The sequence below is a fragment of the Anabrus simplex genome, chromosome 1, assembly GCF_040414725.1.
Source record: "Anabrus simplex isolate iqAnaSimp1 chromosome 1, ASM4041472v1, whole genome shotgun sequence".
Taxonomy (NCBI): Eukaryota; Metazoa; Arthropoda; class Insecta; order Orthoptera; family Tettigoniidae; genus Anabrus; species Anabrus simplex.
The window spans coordinates 133,710,775-133,732,284 of NC_090265.1; the positions used below are offsets into that span (position 1 = coordinate 133,710,775).

Genomic DNA, 21,510 nt, shown 5'->3' on the forward strand with positions numbered 1-21,510 from the left:
AGAGTGAAAAATATGAGTGTTCATCATGGCTAAGAGAAAAAAAACGCGTAATCATGTTGCCAGAGGTTAAAAACAGAAGGTACAACACAGAGCTGGTAGTGTAATAATAAACTCATTGCTACCAGTCAGTTAATAAGAATGTTCATACATAACAAAAAGTGATGATTATATTATTTTGAATGAAGAAATAATTAAATCCCAATCTTGTATGGATACGTGAGTCGGGCAAGAGAAATCACATATTGTAGCAGACATGGATTAGTAACATTTCAAACAGGATTGGTCATGCCTGAAGCCGCTTATAAGGTAGAGGCCAATATCCACTTCATCCAAAAGAATGGTTCGGGGCCCTGACCTAATTTTAGGCTAAGATTTATTTTGGCTGATGATGCTTACGACAGTTCAGCTAAACATTTCCCATCTTACAACGCCTGTTGTAATGTTTATATCCTAAATATAAGGAAAGACAAGTATTGGAAAGGTGGTGTTAACTATTTAATGTTCATATGCAAAACCTGTCGTTTACTTCCTACCTCTGCTTTCTGACAATCACAAACACAATCTAGATAATTACTTTTTCATTTGAAAACTTGCAAAATAGTCAGTTTGCTCTCACACACCTTATAGCTCGCCCGGCAAAGCTTCACTGATTCTGATTGGCGCGAGTATGGAGAGGCGTGATGCTTTGACGTCATTGTGTTCTGTGGACCACCTTCCCGGCTGGTCTGCACTATAGTGGAATGTAAAACAAATGTTGTTAAAATAATTGCAATTATAGTAGTAATAAGACAATACAATACCGGGACTATAGTGGAAATTGTTCATATCACATGAATAACAAAGAAAGAAACTAAACACGTTTCCAGCAATTACAAAAGAAATCCCATTACATTGCCATTAAGTTAAATACATGGCATCCGGAGAGGTCTGCTGCAGGTCTTAAAGTTGATGTCCTTGGGTGATGTACACGTCTGTGAAGATTAGGGCTCTACCTATAGGATGAAATCTGTTGTTGAAGATGGCTCAAACACCTGGTCCCCAAGCTAGAATGATCAACCGTTTGAGGATAAAATTCTTAACCCTGTTGGGCGAACCCATGCGAAAGGTCAACATGTTGTTGTAACCTGAATAATAATTATTATTCGTGGCCTTTTCCCAGTTACCTTTGTTCGGCATTTTGTACAGGGTAAGCCCAGTTTTACGGCCGGGGGGTCTTTCCTGATGCCAACCCTATTTACAGGGACGTATTCACTAATTGCGTGTTTCTGTGGTGGTTTCTAGTGTGATGTGTTTCGTTTAGATGAAGATGATTGTTGAATCCAGGACCCACGGAACCGAAGACCAGTATGCTGATCGTTCAGCCAAGGATCCAGACAATAAGCAATAATAATGATACCTAATAATAATAATGATAATAATAATAATAATAATAATAATTTGTGAAAGCCTGACTCCTTGACCGAATGGTCAGTGTTGAGTAGTGATGGGCAACACTCGCTCGAGACTCTTGCGACTGACGTCGCAGATCTCGAGACCAAGCCTCCTGTAGTGCAAGCTGTGGGACGTAAACTGTAAAGTTGATAGCATATCATTGGCAGTTATTGCGCGAAATAAAGTTCTCCTGTGAAAACGTGTGAGCCAATACATTTTGTCAAGTCTGGAAAAGTACTGCATGTTCAACTATGAACCCCTTAATACCATTAACGAAAGTGAAAACAGAATGTCAGTATCTTAAACTTGTTCACGACTTATTTGGGGTGGACATCTTAGCTGAATAATTTTGCATAATTTGTGAATAACTGTAGATAGGATGGGCACCTACTCTGAATACTGGAGGCATGCATTATTCGAACGTGGGACGGGGAAGATGTACTTTGCTACATATGCAAGCCCCAATACACACGAGTGGTACGTGTAATCTAAAATGCCCGATTTTGCTCCAATTCTTTCAGTGGAGGTGATGGGCAATGCTCTCGAGACCGAATCTCGTGTGTTGCGAGCTGTGCGACATCCCAGTTACGAGTGTAAGCTTGATAGTTATCATCAGCAGTTCTCATATAGAAACGTGTGTGACGATAAATTTTGTCACAGGCCTAGGAAAGCACTGCATTTTGAACTATGAGCTCCTTAATAGAATTAACGAAAGTGAAGACAGAATGCCAGTATCTTAAACTGTTCAAGAGTTATTTCAGGTGGACTTCTTAGCTGCATAATCCTTATATGTTAACTGTTATTAGGATGTAAACCTACCTGGACGCCTCGCAATCGTCGACAGGGTAGCTTCCTGTGATGCAGGCCGGGCCGGAGGTGTTCTGTGACTATTACTCTTCATTGATATTATGTGGTTTTAAGTGTCAGATCATCCCAGAAGTATTTCTGTCTACGTATTTTACTTCTTTTGAATAAACAACACAGCGGGCTGTTCTATGTGGCATCTCTTCAAAATAACCGACATCCAAGACTTGCGTCTCATTTCGGACATCGTTTTCAAGTTGTTGCGTACAACTGGACATAATTACACATTGCACTGTCATATACCGAAGCACCTAATTATTATTATTAACAACAAATACATCGCCAATGGGAAATATCCCGGTGGCAATGGTCACTTACAGTAGTGTAATAATAACCAGCATACTGATGTGGGCAAGTTTTCCTTCCTGAACAGGACCATAAGGGATTGAAATAAATTACTTGCAGCAGTCTTTGATAGATACTCTTCCGGTATCAAATCGTTTAAGATGATGATTAGTGCTAGTGTAAAGTGAAAAGTAAAAGCTGTAAACGACGGACACTGAATTGGTAATTTTCTGCTGGATTTAGTGTGTTAAACTAGTAGTATTTCTTCTAATTTTTTCTCTCCATGGAACTGCTTGTTGTACTCTTGTTGTTGTGGGGTAGTTATGTTTTAACTTCAATATCACTTGTAGTGTTAAGCTAGTAGTAATTTCAACCTATAGTATTGTAAACCAGTGTTAAGTAATGGGAATACGTAATTTGTGTGTGAATTTGTATATAATGATGCTGGATTTCGAAAGTTAAACTTCTTGTCATATTTTTTATCGTTGTTGTCGTTATAGTTGTAGGGTAATGATGGTTTAACTTCACTTTATCATCACTTGTAATGTTAAGCTAATAGAAAGCTCAACCTATCGTATTGTAAGCAGTAGTGTTAAGCACTGGAAATACTGAATTTGTGTATGATGCTGGATTTAGAATGTTGAATTAGTAACTTACTTCTTGTAATATTTCCTTTCCATGGAATTGCTTGTTGTACTCTTGTTGTTGCTGTTGTTGGGTAATTATGCTATTCGACAGGTTACCTTCTTGTGATGCAGATCGGGCCGGATGTGTTCTGTGACGATTCTTTTTTTTTTTTTTTTTTTTTTTTTTTCTATTTGTTTTACGTCGCACTGACACATGTCTTATGGCGACGATGGGACAGGAAAGGCCTAGAGAATGGGAAGGAAGCTTCCGTGGCCTTAGTTAAGGTACAGCCCCAGCATTTGCCTGGTGTGAAAATGGAAACCACAGAAAACCATCTTCAGGGCTGCCGACAGTGGGGTTCGAACCCACTATCTCCCGAATACTGGATACTGGCTGCACTTAAGCGACTGCAGCTATCGAGCTGAGTGTGACGATTCCTCTTCATTGATATAATGCGTTAGTAAGTGCCAGATCATCCCAGAAGTATTTTACTTCTTTTGAACAACCAACACAGCGGGCTGTGCTATGTGACATCTCTTCAAAATAACCGGCATCCACAAATTACGTTGTGTTTCGGACATAGTCTTCAAGTTGTCGCTTGTCGCGTACAACTAGACACAATTTCACATTGCACAGTCATATATCGAAGTACCTAATTTTGACGGGAATATTCTATAATATTGTAAGGAATTATTTCCTTCGTCACCAAAATATTGGTAAACATAAGCAATGGTCATTTGTTATTGAATGTGGGGTCTGTTAACGATGCACACCTACCTATCGAAAGATTTGGAGCAAACTCAAGCATTTTAGACTACACATTCCACTCATGCGTAATGGTGGTTGCTTATGCAACAGGGCGCATCTTGCCTTGTCTCGAGTTCAAATAACGCACGCCTCCATTATCCAGGTACGTTTACCTACAGTAGCCGTTAGGTTCTGTACTTCAACCACTCATTCGTGTACCTACCAGTGCATACAGTGCCAGAATACTGCGTCAAAATAGACCCCTGTAGAAACGAACGCCCTAGTCACTTGTTAACAAGTATTTATGAAATGGAGATGGTCCGTGGTTGGCTATTCACATACCTTGCACAAACAACATTCAGCTCGGACTACCTGTAGGCCTATGACACGCTGCTCGCCTCACAATGCAGGGACCTCGAGATCTCTCAGAATTTCTCGCGAGAAATAATGCCAGCGCTAGTCTCGAAATCCAGAGAAATCTCGAGACCTCGTCTCACACTGCCCATCACTTGTGCTGAGGCCTTAGGTTCAGAGGGCCCCGGGTTTGATTCCTAGCCGGGTCGGGGATTTTAATCGCTTGTGATTAATTCTTCAGACTTGGGGACTGGGTATTTGTCTGTCCCCAACACTCCTCCCCACCAGGGAAACATGCAATAGTGAATACATCGCACCACATAGGGCGAGTGCCAAGAAGGGCATCTGGCCATAAAACATTGAAATCTACGTGTGCAACATAGTTCACACCCACAAACCCACAGGTGTGGGATAAGCAGTAAAAGACAATTCATTTACAAAAAATAAATATTCTAGAAACGTGGGGAAATAGGTTTGAAGTGAACAATGGGTTTAATAAAATATCCCATAATAATAATAATAATAATAATAATAATAATAATAATTATAACAAGAAGTTGTATGATGCAGTTTAAATTATTTGAAAACAGGACAGTCCTTATGTTATTGATCTTAAATCTCGTACTTACTGTACCTCAATTACCATGTTTTTGGATGAAGATTCTGGTAATGCACATTCTTTTTATTTGCCTTATGTCGCACCCATTCACAAGGGGAGGTGACGATGTCTGCATCATCGATTTTGTTCAAACTTTTTAGGTTGGTAGTACTACATCACAAAAGCACACTGGCAAAGTAGTAGTGCGCAACTCTCAAAAACTTTTGAAAAAAAAGGAATTTTGAATATGTCGAAAAAAGTTGAGAGATTTAGCATGCCAGGTACTGTAAGAGAGGTAACTTAAGGGGTCGACCTTTTCAATACAAATAAATGTTATAATGGTTAAGTTATAACATGTTTACGTGGAACTAGTGTCAACGCTATTTAGCGTCATCTTCAGCCAAAATGTGAGAAAAAAGAAGCATAGGTACGTACATACAAACAAACATATACATTACACAAAATATTATAACATTCTGATTAAATAAGAGTAAAAAGGGGGAATAAAATAGTGAATAGATATTCAGTCACAAGTTCAGATCTTGGCAGTCATTATCAAAACAACCCATGGAGGGTGAATTAAAATAGTAATCTAATTGTACAAACACGAGTTAGGACTCAACAAACATAATCCATTAAAAATACATACAATACTTTAAAACTTTTCTTAAGTCCGAGATGAACTTGGTAGTCAAAGATTCGAATTTGTAGTCACCTTTTCATTAAATGTCACTTATTAACTAAGAGTGTAGCAAACATTTTCTTTTAGCTTTTGACAGAAATACAACGTTCAATTTACGTAAGATGTTCCTCTGAGAGCTTTGAAATTAGTTTTAAATCATGGCTGTGCCGTTGTCTGTGGTCTGTTGTTTTTATGTTGCACCATAACGTGTATGGTGGAGACAAAGATTTTCAGCCGAGGTTTCTACGATGTTCGCAGTTCAGTGCGGGACCTCGGGCGGCAAAGCTGTGATGCAGGATGAAGAGGAAATTTAGAAAGCTAAGTTCCTCTTCATCATGCGTTGCTGCTTTGCCACCCGAGGTCCCGCATTGAACTGCAAACCTCGTAGAAACCTCTGCTGAAAAACTTGGTCTGCACCTTACACGTTACGGAACGACATAAAAATAGACCACACTTAATTGATTTGATGTTATTTATTAAAAGTAATGCATAATAGGTGAGCAAAACTGTGTGGATGGTGCTTGAAGTATGGCATCGGCTATTTTACTTTGGCACCACCCAGAGCGCTGCGGCAGACATGTTAACCCCTTCTTTCTAGCTAATTGGTCTAGACAAAACCTTTGTTTTGGATTGATTACATCATTGATCTGGACAAAACTATTTATCATGTCAAATACACAAGTCTTATGTGGCAGCAGGGCATATGGCAAATTCTAAATACATAGTTTTCTTACTTTTACCGATTGTGGCAGACCTGTGGTTAGGCAAGATGCAAACTTTATCGGAGACAGTAGGAGACTTGGCTGGCCAAGAGCAACACAGAAAATGGTCATACGTTGGTGGTTTACAATTTTGGTTTTCATACTTCTGTATAAGAAAGAATACTTCTTGGGGCAGGATGGTGGGTCCCTAGCATGCTTGAAGAAGGATCTCTTCTTTCTGATACTTAAGGTATCACTACAAATCATTTATCTATGTCTTTTTTTTTGGTCTTAAATATGCACCCTAGGTACAGATGGTATCACCAAATTTAATATGGTGGTACTTTTGTTGCTGGTTCAGATGTTGAAATCTTATTAAAATAATGTTCTACAATACCTGAAGTAGCAGAGAGGAGAGATCCTTCCTTGATGTTTTCCAGGGCCCACCAACCTACCCCAAAAATGTATTCTTGTGTATATAAGAATTAAAACTGAACAGCCTGACATACAAAATGTGATCATTTTCTTTGTTCTTTTTTTGCCAGCTGTGATGAAAGCCATGTTCATATGGGTTCGCTTGATGTGCGAGTATACGGTTACCACCAGGGGTAGAAAAAAAGGAAATAATTCAGTAGCCAGCCCCATTTTATCAGGAGACAGCACATTTTTTTGCAAACATACATCATAAAAACTACAGGTTAGACTAGGATAAAGCTACGTATTGTTTTAGAAATGTGTCCCTAAGTAGTCTAGTCTTAATTCATATAAGAATGGAATAGAAACAATTTATATGTTAAGAAATACTAAGGTCAGCGTCTTTTGAAATTGCACTGCATGCACCTGTTTGATTTCCCACCAAAATACCAAAGATCATTACATTTTGTTGCATCAAAGTCCTTTAAAGATGGACCATTCAAAAGATTTCATCAAGAGATCACTTAAGTTCTTCACGGCAAGCTTGCTTCGCAGTTTGTGTTCGATAATATTCATTGTGCTGAACCCTCTCTCACGTGATGAGGTCGATACAGAAACTTTTGCCACTATACTGAGGAGCTTTCCTAAATTCTGAAAGTCCTTTCGCAGTCCGCGACTTTTCAAGTAGATCGCTCAGTGAAAGACCTTTCCCGACTACTTTGAACTCGTACCACTCGCTCAGTATGTCTTCTACGTTCTCAGTTTGAAAGTGTTTTGAAAAATAAGTGGCAAGAAACTGTATTTCACTGTTGCCATTGTTTTCCCAATGGTCAGGAATATGTGTCAAAAACACCAGCGGCACTTTGAATATCTTCATTTTGAAGAAGTGTCTTTCAGAATGTTAATTCCACTTGCCAAAATATGTTCCTTGTCGTTCGTGAAATTCTTATCCGACACACCTGATAAGTCTATTTCACTGAAAACTCCTGAAAGTGTTGTACAGAAACAAACATTTTTTCCATTGGGCACTTGGTGTTCTGAAGTTGCGGCAATGAATTAATTGGATTACTTACATGCACTCTTATCTGGCTTAAAATCAGATAATGCCTCTGAAATACAAGTGAAAGTCTTTTGAATGTACTCAGATAATCATACAAGAAATGAATTGTGATGACAAATTTGAAGTCCTTGATTTTTAGAAGACCTTTATCCTTGATTCATTCTTCACTTTTCCTTTCATAAATATTCTCTAAATGCATCACTAGGCATTCCCAGACTTTGACAACTGTATGCGTAGCATTTAATTTGCCTCTACCCATCTAACTTGGTGTAAGTACTGCAATTAAGATATTTCACATTCCAGCAACTCCGAAATTTTCTTCAGTTCGCGAAGTCGTTGTGGCGATAGTTTTGTACCTGTGAAGAGTTCTTCAAGCCCTAACTGAAGCAATTCTGTTTCTAAGAGCTTCCGTATAGTCATCACTTGTTGCATCCTCCAATGTCACAATAGAAAGAAATGTCTCCTTCACGTTATTTTCTTAAAAACTAATGTAAAGTATGAGCTCATCAGATTTACCTTTTGATCCGTCGAGTAAGATACTGACATATGAACTTTCCTTAATTTCACACTTCAAATCTTCACAAAGATCTGAGGCATTGTTGGAAATAAATTCTCTGCATTGTTTATCATATTCACGCACTTCTCTGAATCATTAACATTCAACTTGCTTAACAATACAACCAAAACCAAACCAAATCCCATGGCGCAACAGCACCGAAGGACCGTGGCCTACCAAGTGACAGTTGTCCAGCCCGAAGGCTTACAGATTACGAAGTTTCGTGTGGTCAGCATGATGGAATATCTCGGCCGTTATTATTGGCTTTCTAGACCGAGGCCGCTATTTCACAGTCAGATAGCTCCTCAACTGTAATCCCGTAGGCTGAGTGGACCTCAAACCAGCCCTCAGATGTAGGTAAAAATCCCTTACCTGGCCGGGAATCAAACCCTGGGCCTCTGGGTAAGACGCAGGCACGCTACCCTATACCATGGGGCCGGCTTAACAGTGCAACCAAACCTTCAAAATCAGTGTAGGGTCTGTTATTTTCGCAATATAAGATGCCATGAACAATGCATTCATGTGCTGTAACATGTTAGCATCCATTTTCTTTACGCACTTAACTAAAGGTGCACATTTGGCCTTTTTTCTTGAAACTTTCAGCCTCCTGATATTTCCAGTGAGGATAGGATTTTTCGCAGTTTTAAAAAGTTTCCAGTTTAAATGGTCCTGAAAATCTGGATACAATTTTAGAATTTTAGTCGGAAATACTACGAAATTTACTGCACAATTCACACTTCGCAATTTCTTCTTCATAGCGCAGGTAACGGTAATTCAAGCCACGATTGCTGAAATTTCCATTTACCTGACAATTGAAATTTCGACGTATTTTTAATGTTTGATTTATCATTGTCTTGAACACCATAAATTTCACACTGGTCATTGTAGTCCTGAACACTACAATCGGCACTTGTAAGTGTTTCCCCACATTCACAACCTTCTGCATCACTTTTATGTTACATTTACGGCCTACTTACGAAGAAATCTGAAAGAGTACACTGTTTTTTTTTTTTACTCGTATCGGTCAATTTGTGCGGCTTTGTTTCATTTTACCAATTTTCTCTAGTATAACACAGAAACGTAAAACACGTAATGGACTACAAGAAATCACCAGCTTTAAATGGCTTTAGAGTTCGCGGGCCTCGATGTCTGATGCAAGGTTGCCAGTTTCTAAACTGCAAACGGTTCGATACAAAGATGCTGTAATTAAATTAAAAGTACCGAGCTCGATAGTTCCAGTCGCTTAAGTGTGGCCAGTATCCAGTATTCGGGAGATGGTGGGTTCGAACCCCATTGTCGGCAGGTTTTCTGTGGTTTCCCATTTTCACCAGGAAAATGCTGGGGCTGTACCTTAATTAAGGCCATGGTCGCTTCCCTCCCAATCCTAGGCCTTTCCTGTCCCATCGTCACCATAAGACCTATCTGTGTCGGTGCAACGAAAAGCAAATTGTAAAAGAAAAAAAGTACAAATGATGTTCAGTGAAAATACAAGAATTGATAAACAGTCATTCTGTATGTTTTAAATGAAAAGAATTCATTCCATGGGAATTTATCAGCACTGCTTTGGCGGCAATAGTTTAGGAATGGGTAGTCCCTTTTGTTCTGGCGCCTGACATCAGGAGCCGTCATCGTCGTGGCAGGATATTTAGACACACCCTCCCTCTGCTTGAGCTTTTGAAAACTAAGGATTTTCACTTCCCTCGAGCTCAGTGTATTGCGGAGTATTGTGAACAGGATTATAGGCTCAGTGATATAATTGAACGCTCACAATGCTACTGCGTGCCCAGTTTATAATCCGTTCTAATACTACTTCGTACACATGCATTATTTCTAACATACATACATACATACATTGTCATTATATACTGTTATGCCTTTCAGTGTTCAGTCTGCAAGCCTCTGTGAATTTACTAAACGTCGCCACAATCCTCAATTTGCAACTAGTGTTGTGGCCTCATTTAGTTCTATACCTCTTATCTTTAAATCGTTAGAAACCGAGTCTAACCATCATAGTCTTGGTCTACCTCTACTTCTCTTACCCTCCATTATTCTCCTAGGTAACCTATCCTCCTCCATTCGCCTCACATGACCCCACCACCGAACCCGGTTTATGCGTACAGCTTCATCCATAGAGTTCATTCCCAAATTAGCCTTTATCTCCTCATTCCGAGTACCCTCCTGCCATTGTTACCACCTGTTTGTACCAGCATTCATTCTTGCTACTTTCATGTCTGTTACTTCTAACTTATGAATAAGATATCCTGAGTCCACCCAGCTTTTGCTCCTGTAAAGCAAAGTTGGTCTGAAAACAGACCGAATTAACGATAGTTTGGTCTGGGAGCTGACTTCCTTCTTACAGAATACTGTTGATCGCAACTGCGAGCTCACTGCATTAGCTTTACGACACCTTGATTCAATCTCACTTACTATATTACCATCCTGGGAGAATACACAACATAAATACTTGAAATAATCGACCTGTTCTAGCTTTGTTTCACCAATCTGACAGTCAATTCTGTTGAATTTCTTACCTACTGACATCAATTTAGTCTTCGAGAGGCTAATTTTCATACCATACTCATTGCACCTATTTTCAAGTTCCAAGATATTAGACTGCAGGCTTTCGGCACAATCTGCCATTAAGACCAAGTCGTCAGCATAGGCCAGACTGCTTATTACATTTCCACCTAACTGAATCCCTCCCTGCCATTTTATACCTTTCAGCAGATGATCTATGTAAACTACGAACAGCAAAGGTGAAAGATTACAGCCTTGTCTAACCCCTGTAAGTACCCTGAACCAAGAACTCATTCTACCATCAATTCTCACTGAAGCCCAATTGTCAACATAAATGCCTTTGATTTTAATAATCTTCCTTTAATTCCATAGTCCCCCAGTATAGCGAACATCTTCTCCCTCGGTACCCTGTCATATGCTTTCTCTAGATCTACGAAACATAAACACAACTGCCTATTCCTCTCGTAGCATTTTTCAATTACCTGGCGCATACTGAAAATCTGATCCTGACAGCCTCTCTGTGGTCTGAAACCACACTGGGTTTCATCCAACTTCCTCTCAACGACTGATCGCACCCTCCCTTCCAAGATGCCAGTGAATACTTTGCCTGGTATACTAATCAAGGAGATACCTCGATAATTGTTGCAATCCTTTCTGTTCCCTTGCTTATAGATAGGTGCAATTACTGCTTTTGTCCAATCTGAAGGTACCTTACCAACACTCCATGCTAATTTTACTACTCTATGAAGCCATTTCATCCCTGCCTTCCCACTATACTTCACCATTTCAGGTCTAATTTCATCTATTCCTGCTGCTTTATGACAATGGAGACATTCCTTTCCACTTCAAGAATAATTTCACCAACATCATTTTCCTCCTCATGAGCTTGGCTGTTCGCAACACCACAAGGATGATTTCCTTTTACATTGAGAAGATGTTCAAAATATTCCCTCCACCTCTCCAGTGATTCCCTGGGATCTATTATGAGTTCACCTGAATTACTCAAAACACTGTTCATTTCCTTTTTCCCTCCCTTCCTAAGATTCTTTATTACTGTCCAGAAAGGTTTCCCTGCTGCTTGACCTAGCCTTTCCAGGTTGTTACCAAAATCTTCCGATGACTTCTTTTTGGATTCAACAACTATTTGTTTCGCTCTGTTTCTTTCATCTACGTACAAATCCCTGTCTGCCTCGGCCCTTGTTTGGAGCCATTTCTGATAAGCCTTCTTTTTACGTTTACAACCTGCTCTCACTTCATCATTCCAAGATATTCGCCTTTTCCCATCTTTACACACAGTTGTCACTCAATGCTTCATAAAACTTCATAAAACTTGTCCACTTCATCATCATCTGCACCCTCACATGGTGAATGCACGGACACAATTCTAGTCCTAATTCCTGCAACTGACAAATCTACCCACATCATTCGCTCATTTACGTGCCTAATAGAAACTCTGTTGCGTGCAATGGTATTCCTGATGAAGAACCCTACCCCAGACTCTGCCCTTCCCTTTCTAACACCCGTCAAGTACACTTTATGAACGCCTATCTCTTCTTCGTTATCTCCCCTTAGCTGAATATCACTTACTCCTAGCACATCCAAATGCATCCTCTTTGCTGACTCAGCCAGTTCTACTTTCTTTCTTCCATAAGCCCCATTAATATTGATAGCTCCCCATCGAATTCCATTTCGTTCGCCAAGTTGTATCCAAGGAGTCACTCGCCTGTCAAATGGGAGTGGGACTCCGATACTCCCATAGGTCCGAGGCTTGCCTAAAGTGTTCTGAGCTCGGTAAATTCATGAAGCAGGATGCTGCCCTACTTACACATAGTCCAAGTGAGGATCTCTCCTCTAATGGGTTATGGTCCACCGGTGAATTGTATAGTCCTAGCCGCGTGAGCACAAGGAGGGCCACGACTCAGAATATGTCCGAGATGCCCACACCCATTCCATAGCAACTGGTATCCCGACTCTCAGGACCACTTACTAGGCCACTCAGCCGTTGCCCATGGTTCACGAACTAGGACGTGACTACGGTAATCCACAAACATGAACCATATTTCTAACATCCTAAAGAGAAAATTTTCTCACGGCACTGGAGTGTGTATCGTAGAGATAGGATAGGAATGGTGGGAGGGGGGAGTGTTCATTCTGGTGAAAGAAGAATTTGTAAGCTATGAAAAAGTTAAAGATGAGACACATGAATTTCTAGGTGTAAGGCTCATTTCTAAAGATAATAAGCATCTTGATATATTTGGAGTGTACAGATCGGGAAAGGGTAGCACTGACGCGGATTCAGAATTATTTGATAAGATAGTCAGCTATGTGGGAAACGACATGGAAAGAAATGTGATTGTAGCGGGAGATCTGAATTTGCCAGATGTCAGTTGGGAAGGAAATGCGAACGACAGGAAGCATGACCAACAAATGGCAAATTTAATATAGGAAGGACAGCTGATTCAGAAAGTGATGGAACCTACCAGAGGGAAAAATATCCTGGATGTGGTGCTGATAAAACCAGATGAGCTCTATAGGGAAACTGAAGTAATAGATGGTATTAGTGATCATGAAGCTGTTTTTGTGGTAGTAAAAAATGTGATAGAAAGGAAGGTCTTCAAAGTACGGATGTTAGGCAGTACCATATGGCTGATAAAGCAGGCATGTGTTAGTTTGTGAAAAGTAACTATGATCGGTGGAAAACGGTAAATAAAAAGGTAAACACTCTGGGATGGGTTTAAAGAAATTGTTGAGGAATGCGAAAACAGGTTTGTACCTTTAAGGGTGGTAAGGAATGGTAAAGACCCACCTTATTATAATAGGGAAATAAAGAGGCTAAGAAGGAGGTGCAGACTGGAAAGAAATAGTTAGAAATGGCTGTGGGAGTAAGGAGAAATTGAAGGAACTTACTAGAAAATTGAATCTAGCAAAGAAGGCAGCTAAGGATAACATGATGGCAAGCATAATTGGCAGTCATACAAATTTTAGTGGAAAATGGAAGTGTATGTATAGGTATTTTAAGGCAGAAACAGGTTCCAAGAAGGACATTCCAGGAATAATTAATGAACAAGGGGAGTGTGTATGTGAGGATCTTCAAAAGGCAGAAGTATTCAGGCAGCAGTATGTAAAGATTGTTGGTTACAAGGATAATGTCAAGATAGAGGAGGAGACTAAGGCCAAAGAAGTAATAAAATTTACATATGATAACAATGACATTTACAATGAGATACAAAAGTTGAAAACTAGAAAAGCGGCTGGAATTGATCAGATTTCTGGGGATATACTAAAGACAATGGCTTATTTGATTATTGTTTGGTCGGAGGAGCTATACCAGATGAATGGAGAGTTGCTATTGTAGCCCCTGTGTATAAAGGAGAGGGTGATAGACATAAAGCTGAAAATTACAGGCCAGTAAGTTTAACATGCATTGTATGTAAGCTTTGGGAAGGCATTCTTTCTGATTATATTAGACATGTTTGTGAAATTAATAACTGGTTCGATAGAAGGCAATTCGGTTTTAGGAAAGGTTATTCCACTGAAGCTCAACTTGTAGGATTCCAGCAAGATATAGCAGATATCTTGGATTCTGGAGGTCAAATGGTCTGTATCGCGATTGACCTGTCTAAAGCATTTGATAGGGTGGATCATGGGAGACTACTGGCAAAAATGAGTGCAATTGGACTAGACAAAAGAGTGACTGAATGGGTTGCTATATTTCTAAAAAATAGATCTCAGTGAATTAGAGTAGGTGAAGCTTTATCTGACCCCGTAATAATTAAGAGGGGAATTCCTCAAGGCAGTATTATCGGACCTTTATGTTTTCTTTTATATATAAATGATATGATAAAGGAGTGGAATCGGAGATGAGGCTTTTTGCGGATGATATTATTCTCTATAGAGTGGTAAATAAGTTACAAGATTGTGAGCAACTGCAATGTGACCTCGAAAATGTTGTGAGATGGACAGCAGGCAATGGTATGTTGATAAACGGGGTTAAAAGTCAGGTTGAGAGTTTCACAAATAGGAAAAGTCCTCTCATTTTTAATTACTGCATTGATGGGGTGAAAGTTCCTTTTGGGGATCATTGTAAGTATCTAGGTGTTAATATAAGGAAAGATCTTCATTGGGGTAATTACATAAATGGGATTGTAAATGAAGGGTACAGATCTCTGCACATGGTTATGAGGGTGTTTAGGGGTTGTAGTAAGGATGTAAAGAGAGTTCACATAAGTCTCTAGTATGACCCCAACTAGAGTATGGTTCCAGTGTGTGGGACCCTCACCAGGATTACCTGATTCAAGAACTGGAAAAAATCCAAAGAAAAGCAGCTCGATTTGTTCTGGGTGATTTCCGACAAAAGAGTAGCGTTACAAAAATTTTGCAATATATGGGTTGGGAAGAATTGAGAGAAAGAAGAGGAGCTGCTCGACTAAGTGGTATGTGATAAAATTCCTTTAGTTTTGCCAGTTGCCACCTTAAACTTACATATTTATTATGATGTTTATATGGTACATGTTTCGCACCTTTTCGTGAGCATCATCAGCCAAACTATCATTAATCTAAGATTGTATAAGGTCATAATACAATTCTTTGGTTCAAGATTGCTCCTATAAAACTAGTTGATAATCTTATAACATATTAAGTCACACAACAATAAAACTATGTCTTAAGCTAACACTTTTTGTCTAAAATCTTCTTCAGTCTAACATCTTATTGCTGAAACTCATCTGGTGAACATCTTTTAAAATTTTTTAAAAATAAGAACAAATAAAAATAAAAAACTTTTGAAATCTGGCTAGTTGTGTTGATTCCTGTCGCTTAACTTGTATAATTGTCATTAAAACTTCATAACAGTATTGAATATTTTTTGCAGTTGATAATTGTCATTGAGGTCGATAGACTTGTTCTCGTTGCTGGAGTAACATTTATAAAATGTATTGGTATTAATTTATTATATCAATGGGGTAAAATTGTTCTGGATCAAACTTGTTGATGAAATACTTTCTGATGTGATGTTGGACTTAAAATGTTCTCGAACGTTCCATAATGGTTCGTTGGTATATCTCCAAAAACAGTGAAATGTTGCAAGTGAGCAAATAATAGTAGTACTGTAGAATCTGCAGGGGGTCCCGACTGATTAAGACATGGTCATATATTGACACTCCAAAATATGATCACGCAAGGGCGAAAGAGTTTCAGCACAGGATAATAAGTACCAATACTTGAAGACACAAATCACGGTGCACAAAAAAAAAATCGTGAACGTGATTGTGTTCACTTCACTTCTTACCACACAGTTGCCTGATTTTGTTTGTGTATGATCCTCATACAGGGTTCTGCGACATAACGAGCTTTGCTGCATAACACACGCTAGACATAACGACTTTTATAGCAGTTCAGTTATTTGTCACCTTTAAACGTATGGATTAAATGGGCTTTGCTCACGTATTACAATACTGGGTTGTGTACTTTGATGAGCTGCATACATTGGCGGTGATAACTCATTTTGAGAAAAAAAAATGGACATAACGGGTTATGCAACTGGACAACTCATATGATTGTACATCTTGTTACACATACTGTAATTTGTATGTCCTTCAGCAATTTCAAAATAGTGTATAAAAGTAAAAGCAATTATTTTCTTTTTTATTTACATACCTCGTCAAACATTATTGGAAATCTTTTGAAATGTGGGGGTACAGAAGAATACTGAAGTTGGGATGGATAGATCGAATCATGAGTGAAGAGATACTGAATTGAATTGTTGAGAGATCGATTTGGCTAAATTTACCAGAAGAAGAGATAGAATGATAGGACACATGTGACACCTTGGACTTGTTCAGTTTGAGGGAAGTTAAGGTGGTAAGAACCGTAGGGGTAGTCCAAAGTATCAATATGACAAGCAGATGTAGGATGTAGTAGTTATGTAGAAATGAAAAGGTTAATACAGCATTGGGTGGCATCAGAGGGGTCTCTTCCTGCATCACACTCACTTGTTTCTGTCCCTGTCCGCCTTCTGCGCGACGTCATGTGATATGAGACAGCGCTCTCCTGTCCTGCTGACACGTATTACCACTACAGTCTAAAACGGTCATAACTTCTGAACCATTCATGCAAATAATGTCCTGACAAGGTTATTGTAATCCTTATAAAATACTGGAGGATGTCAATTTTGATGAGGAACTTGAGGATAATATCAAAATATTTATTTAATTTTAAGGGGTTATATTTTTTACCGCGGACTGTAGCATAAAATCGCTTCTAGAGGGCAGCCGGTTCTAAATAGGTATGTGCCATCACAGACTTTTTTGTAAAGGATTCTATGCTCTACATTTCGTACGCTTACACTTGGGGTCTATCGTTGATGGTTCACGCAGCGTAAGCCAAGAAAGCAAGTGACCGACCGACATTTGTTCTTTTTACATATTTACTGCATATCGGATCACGGATACATAATTTTATAGTGGTTCACTACGTGAACAGTGTTCGTGTTGTCAGTATCTGAAGTAGAACCACTGTACTGATTAAAATGCAGTCAACATATTATGGAAACGTGTGTGGCGCTATAAATTGTCGGCACGTAAAAGAACTCCCGTGGGACAAAATTGCAGCACCTCGAGTCTCAGAAAACCGTAAATGTTGTTAGTGAGGCGTAACACAAATAACATTATTTTGCATATTATAAAGACAATAACGACAACAACCATCATAGCCAGTTAGTTTGCTACTGTGATGGCATAACAATACTTCGTCAGCAATGCTTGGTTATTGAAACACTTTGTAATAAATTCTTGAATATCTCCATTATTACAGCTCGTACAGTAAAAAGGTGTCAGATATAAATGACTGAATGAAAATATTTTCTATAATTATTATGTGCTCATAGCCGGGCTGAGTAACAACTCAAATGGTAGATCGCTGGCCTTCTTAGCCCTACTTGGCAGGTTCGATCCTGTCTCAGTCCGGTGGTGAAGGTGCTCAAAAACATAGTTAGTGGAACGTAAAATCCAATAACATTAACATTATTATGTTCTAATAACTTATATTTCTGAATATATTTCGAAGCTCGTGAAATAATACAGTATCCATGATCTGATATACAGTAAATACGAAGAAAGAGACAAAAATGTCGCGCGAGAAGAGACCTGTTACTGGATCTCGGTTATTTCAAAAGGGGGCCTCACACATCCCAGTCATGAGTGGTTAAAAAATATAGCCCAGTTCGAAATTTCATTTGGTGTGTTTCACGGTAAGACTGTATCCAGATGCAAAAACGTGAAAACTCTTTATTTCTATTATTAAGTCAAAATTTCCAGTATTCCATGACAAAATAATTAGTCTCTACATAAGGACCAGGACATTTATTAGGATATGGCATTTTAATGCAAAGAGTAAGGAGCTAGCACTGAGAAAATATGCCAATAAGAAGGCTAAGCTTTGGGCTGGTTCATCAAGTAATTAAGTCTCCTGACACGTGCGTTTTAATAATTTAATATAATTCCATAAAGATGTCGATATGATGCATATTTTCCTATGTCATTTGATCTAAATATTTACTTCATCAGGAAATAAATTATTTTGAGTTGCATGGCAATATTTTCTTATCGTATTACCGTGTATGTCGCGTATTTGATAGTTGTTCTACCAGCTCAGCACGTGACGAAATTTAACACATTTTCACGTTTTTAAATCTATTGGAACTGCCGTTACTTATGGAATCGGACTAAACCAGACTATTATTTGATGAAAGATTGAGAAGATGTTTCACAGGCACGAGAACTCGCAGGCTTCCTGTACTGCGACTGTGTACCTTACTCGCTATCGTTCATACTGCATGACGTCAGAGCGCATCAGCCAATTGAAGCTTCAACCGCCGGAGTAGCCTACCTTATATTCTAGTTACTTTGGGGTGGCATGGAGAGCTGCATCAAACCAATCTGTGGGCTGATGACACAAAATGCAGCATTTTAATTCTGTTAATAGGAGCCAATTTTAAAAGATGGTTTGAATATGTTTTGTTTAGTTGTATAGAAATGTCTTCACTAAGAAAATGTAAGAATGAAGCATTATTCTTTTTTAGGTGGATGGAAAAACTATCAAAGCACAGATATGGGACACAGCAGGACAAGAGCGTTACAGAGCCATCACATCTGCGTAAGTAATTTGTATGAATTAATAGTTCCTGATACATGGTAGTCTTGTGAGGGTACCTGCTCTTTAAAGATATACAGTAGTATCAATTTTCATTAGTAGTGGGTAGCCTTTGGCCTTTAAACTTTGGCTCATGTTGAGCAGAGCTAAAGAAATTGCCATGATTAGTCAAGTTTATTGATCTATTAAGACCAGCTCTAAACGTGTAATGGTGTATAGTGTACTGTTATTGGGAATTGGTCAATAAAAACCGGTGTTATCTTGAACATTGGATTTGATATGCTGCAAGCTTTTTTCATGAAACTAGTACAAGTTAATACTACCATTACTTATTGTTTGCTGCAGCATTTTTGTTATATAGTCTTGGCACAATATTGCCTGCACAAAGACAGTGCTATATTCCACAACTATTGGGCTACTATAACTACCATAATTTTTTTTTTCATAAAAACAAAATAACACCTGTCTTCATAATATTAAAAAACAGAATTGGGCTGTCTGTGTCACGGCCGCAAGTTTTGACGTAAAATATGTACCGCATTGTAGGTATTTTTGAGATAAATTATCTAGTCATCATGGGTTTCAAATTATATTGTTGACATTTCATTCCTTAAAAAAATTTACAGCTTCAAGATCACGAGTTCTAAATCATTTTCCACCACTACTGGGGTGGTGGTAGTGCTTGGCTACTCTTCATGACGCCTTAATTTTGAGATGTTCCCGTTAAACATTTTGCTGCTCAGCATTGGTGATTTTGGGTCGTTTGAAATTCTGAGAAGCCACACTGTTATCTTGAACGATTTTTCGATAATTGAGACCAATCATTGTCCATACATGGAGATGTTTCACGAAAGAAATTATTTGCACTTCTTCGCACCACAGTTTTCTCAAATGTTCGCTGTTTGAATCCCCTGCCTGTCGTAAGAGGTGACTAAAATGGGCCCCAGGGGCTCTTAACTTAGGATCATGGGTTGGTGACCATGGGGCCCTTAGTAGAGTCCTGGCTTTGCTTCCACTTGTGCCAGGCTTCTCACTTTCATCTCTCCTGTCTGACCTCCCTTGATAATATATAAGTAATAAGTAATAATAATAACAACGTAAACGTTTCCACCTTTTCAATACTAAAATATATTCACAAAATTATAAATTACACGGTACTAGTTTCGACCCATCAGCCGTGTTGGAGCAAAGATCACTTTTGGTCAACTCTTGTCCTTTTCTGACCCCAATGGTATTAGAGCATTCTAGGCCTAGGGAGCCTTTAATTTTCATGCCCTTCGTGGCGCTTGCCTTTCTTCATCCGTTACTTCATTTTTCGAAGTGGCTGATCCCTTCTTTTTTCTCTGTCTACCCCCTGTGGGTGGAGGACACAGATGAAGAATACACCCACGGTATCGCCTGCCTGTCGCAAGAGGCGAGTAAAAGGGGCGACCAACGGATTATGGTATTAGAACTATGAAACTACTTGTGATTAGTACCATCACGCGGGGAACACCATGGGTCACCTTTACTAGCGAGTAGTACCACTATGTTAGGTACACAATAGGTTTGTGATTAGTAGCAACAGCGGGTGAATCAGTATGGGTTTTCCAGTAGCCGTGATTAGTACCATTGTGAGAAACGGCACGGGTCTGGGCGTTGCCTGTGATTAGTACCACCACGAGAGACACTGTGGGTCTGTGTTGCCTGTGATTAGTACCCACTATGTGAGGAACACCACGGGAATACTGGTGCCCGTGATTACTAGACGTAGGTGAGGAACACCATGGGTTTGTGTTGTCTACGAGTGGTGCCATTATGTGGGAAAGACCATAGGTCTGCGTTACCTGTGCGACGAACAATACTTGCGAATAGTACCATAATGTGTGGAACACTGTGAGTCTATGCTACTTTTGATTAGTACCGCAACATGACAACTACTATGGTTCTACTTTACTAGTGATAAGTACCATTATGAGGGGCCGTTGATGTGGATTTTGGACTGTGCTTTAGAAGCAGTCCCTTGGTCAGCAATACTATTCTTTGATAGTTTCAGGGAAGGTGGGGCATTGCGGGTCAGATCCACTGATTGATTTAAATTCATATCCATCCATCCATCCATTCATTCTTCATTATGTTTTTTAACCCTTTCAGACCGTGTACGCACAATTGTGCGGGTTCGTATTTTATGTCTGAGCTTATTTGACGTTTTCTTGGCACCAGACCGGACTGCAGTGCTTGTGCGGGACACGTAGCATGTACTTCAGCTGTTTTTATTTAGTACTTGACCACCAGGGGGCAGGAAGAAGAGTTTAAAAATACAGTTCATTAGGAATATGGCGGGAAGCAGTAATGCCTAAAGTAAGTATTTATTTATTGCATTCATATTAATCTAGAAGCTTTACTGAATATCAGAATATAAATAATGAAGTGTGTAGATTGTGTAGCAAACATAAATTGTGAACTTACAACATCGTACATAACACCATGAGGTTTTGAATGTTGATACGCACAAATATGCGGGCTAGGTTTCCTTGCAGCCAATGC

The 21,510-nt window shown here is 39.2% G+C and overlaps 1 protein-coding gene across 2 annotated transcripts in view; it reads left to right on the forward strand.

Moving 5' to 3' along the window:
• Positions 1 to 21,510, forward strand: part of Rab11 (RAS oncogene family member Rab11) — a 128,833-nt gene that overhangs the window by 24,000 nt on the left and 83,323 nt on the right. For both annotated transcript variants that reach the window (XM_067157170.2, XM_067157163.2), the window contains exon 3: positions 18,914 to 18,987. In XM_067157170.2, the coding sequence (XP_067013271.1) occupies positions 18,914 to 18,987 (74 nt within the window). The remainder of the gene's footprint in view (positions 1 to 18,913; positions 18,988 to 21,510) is intronic.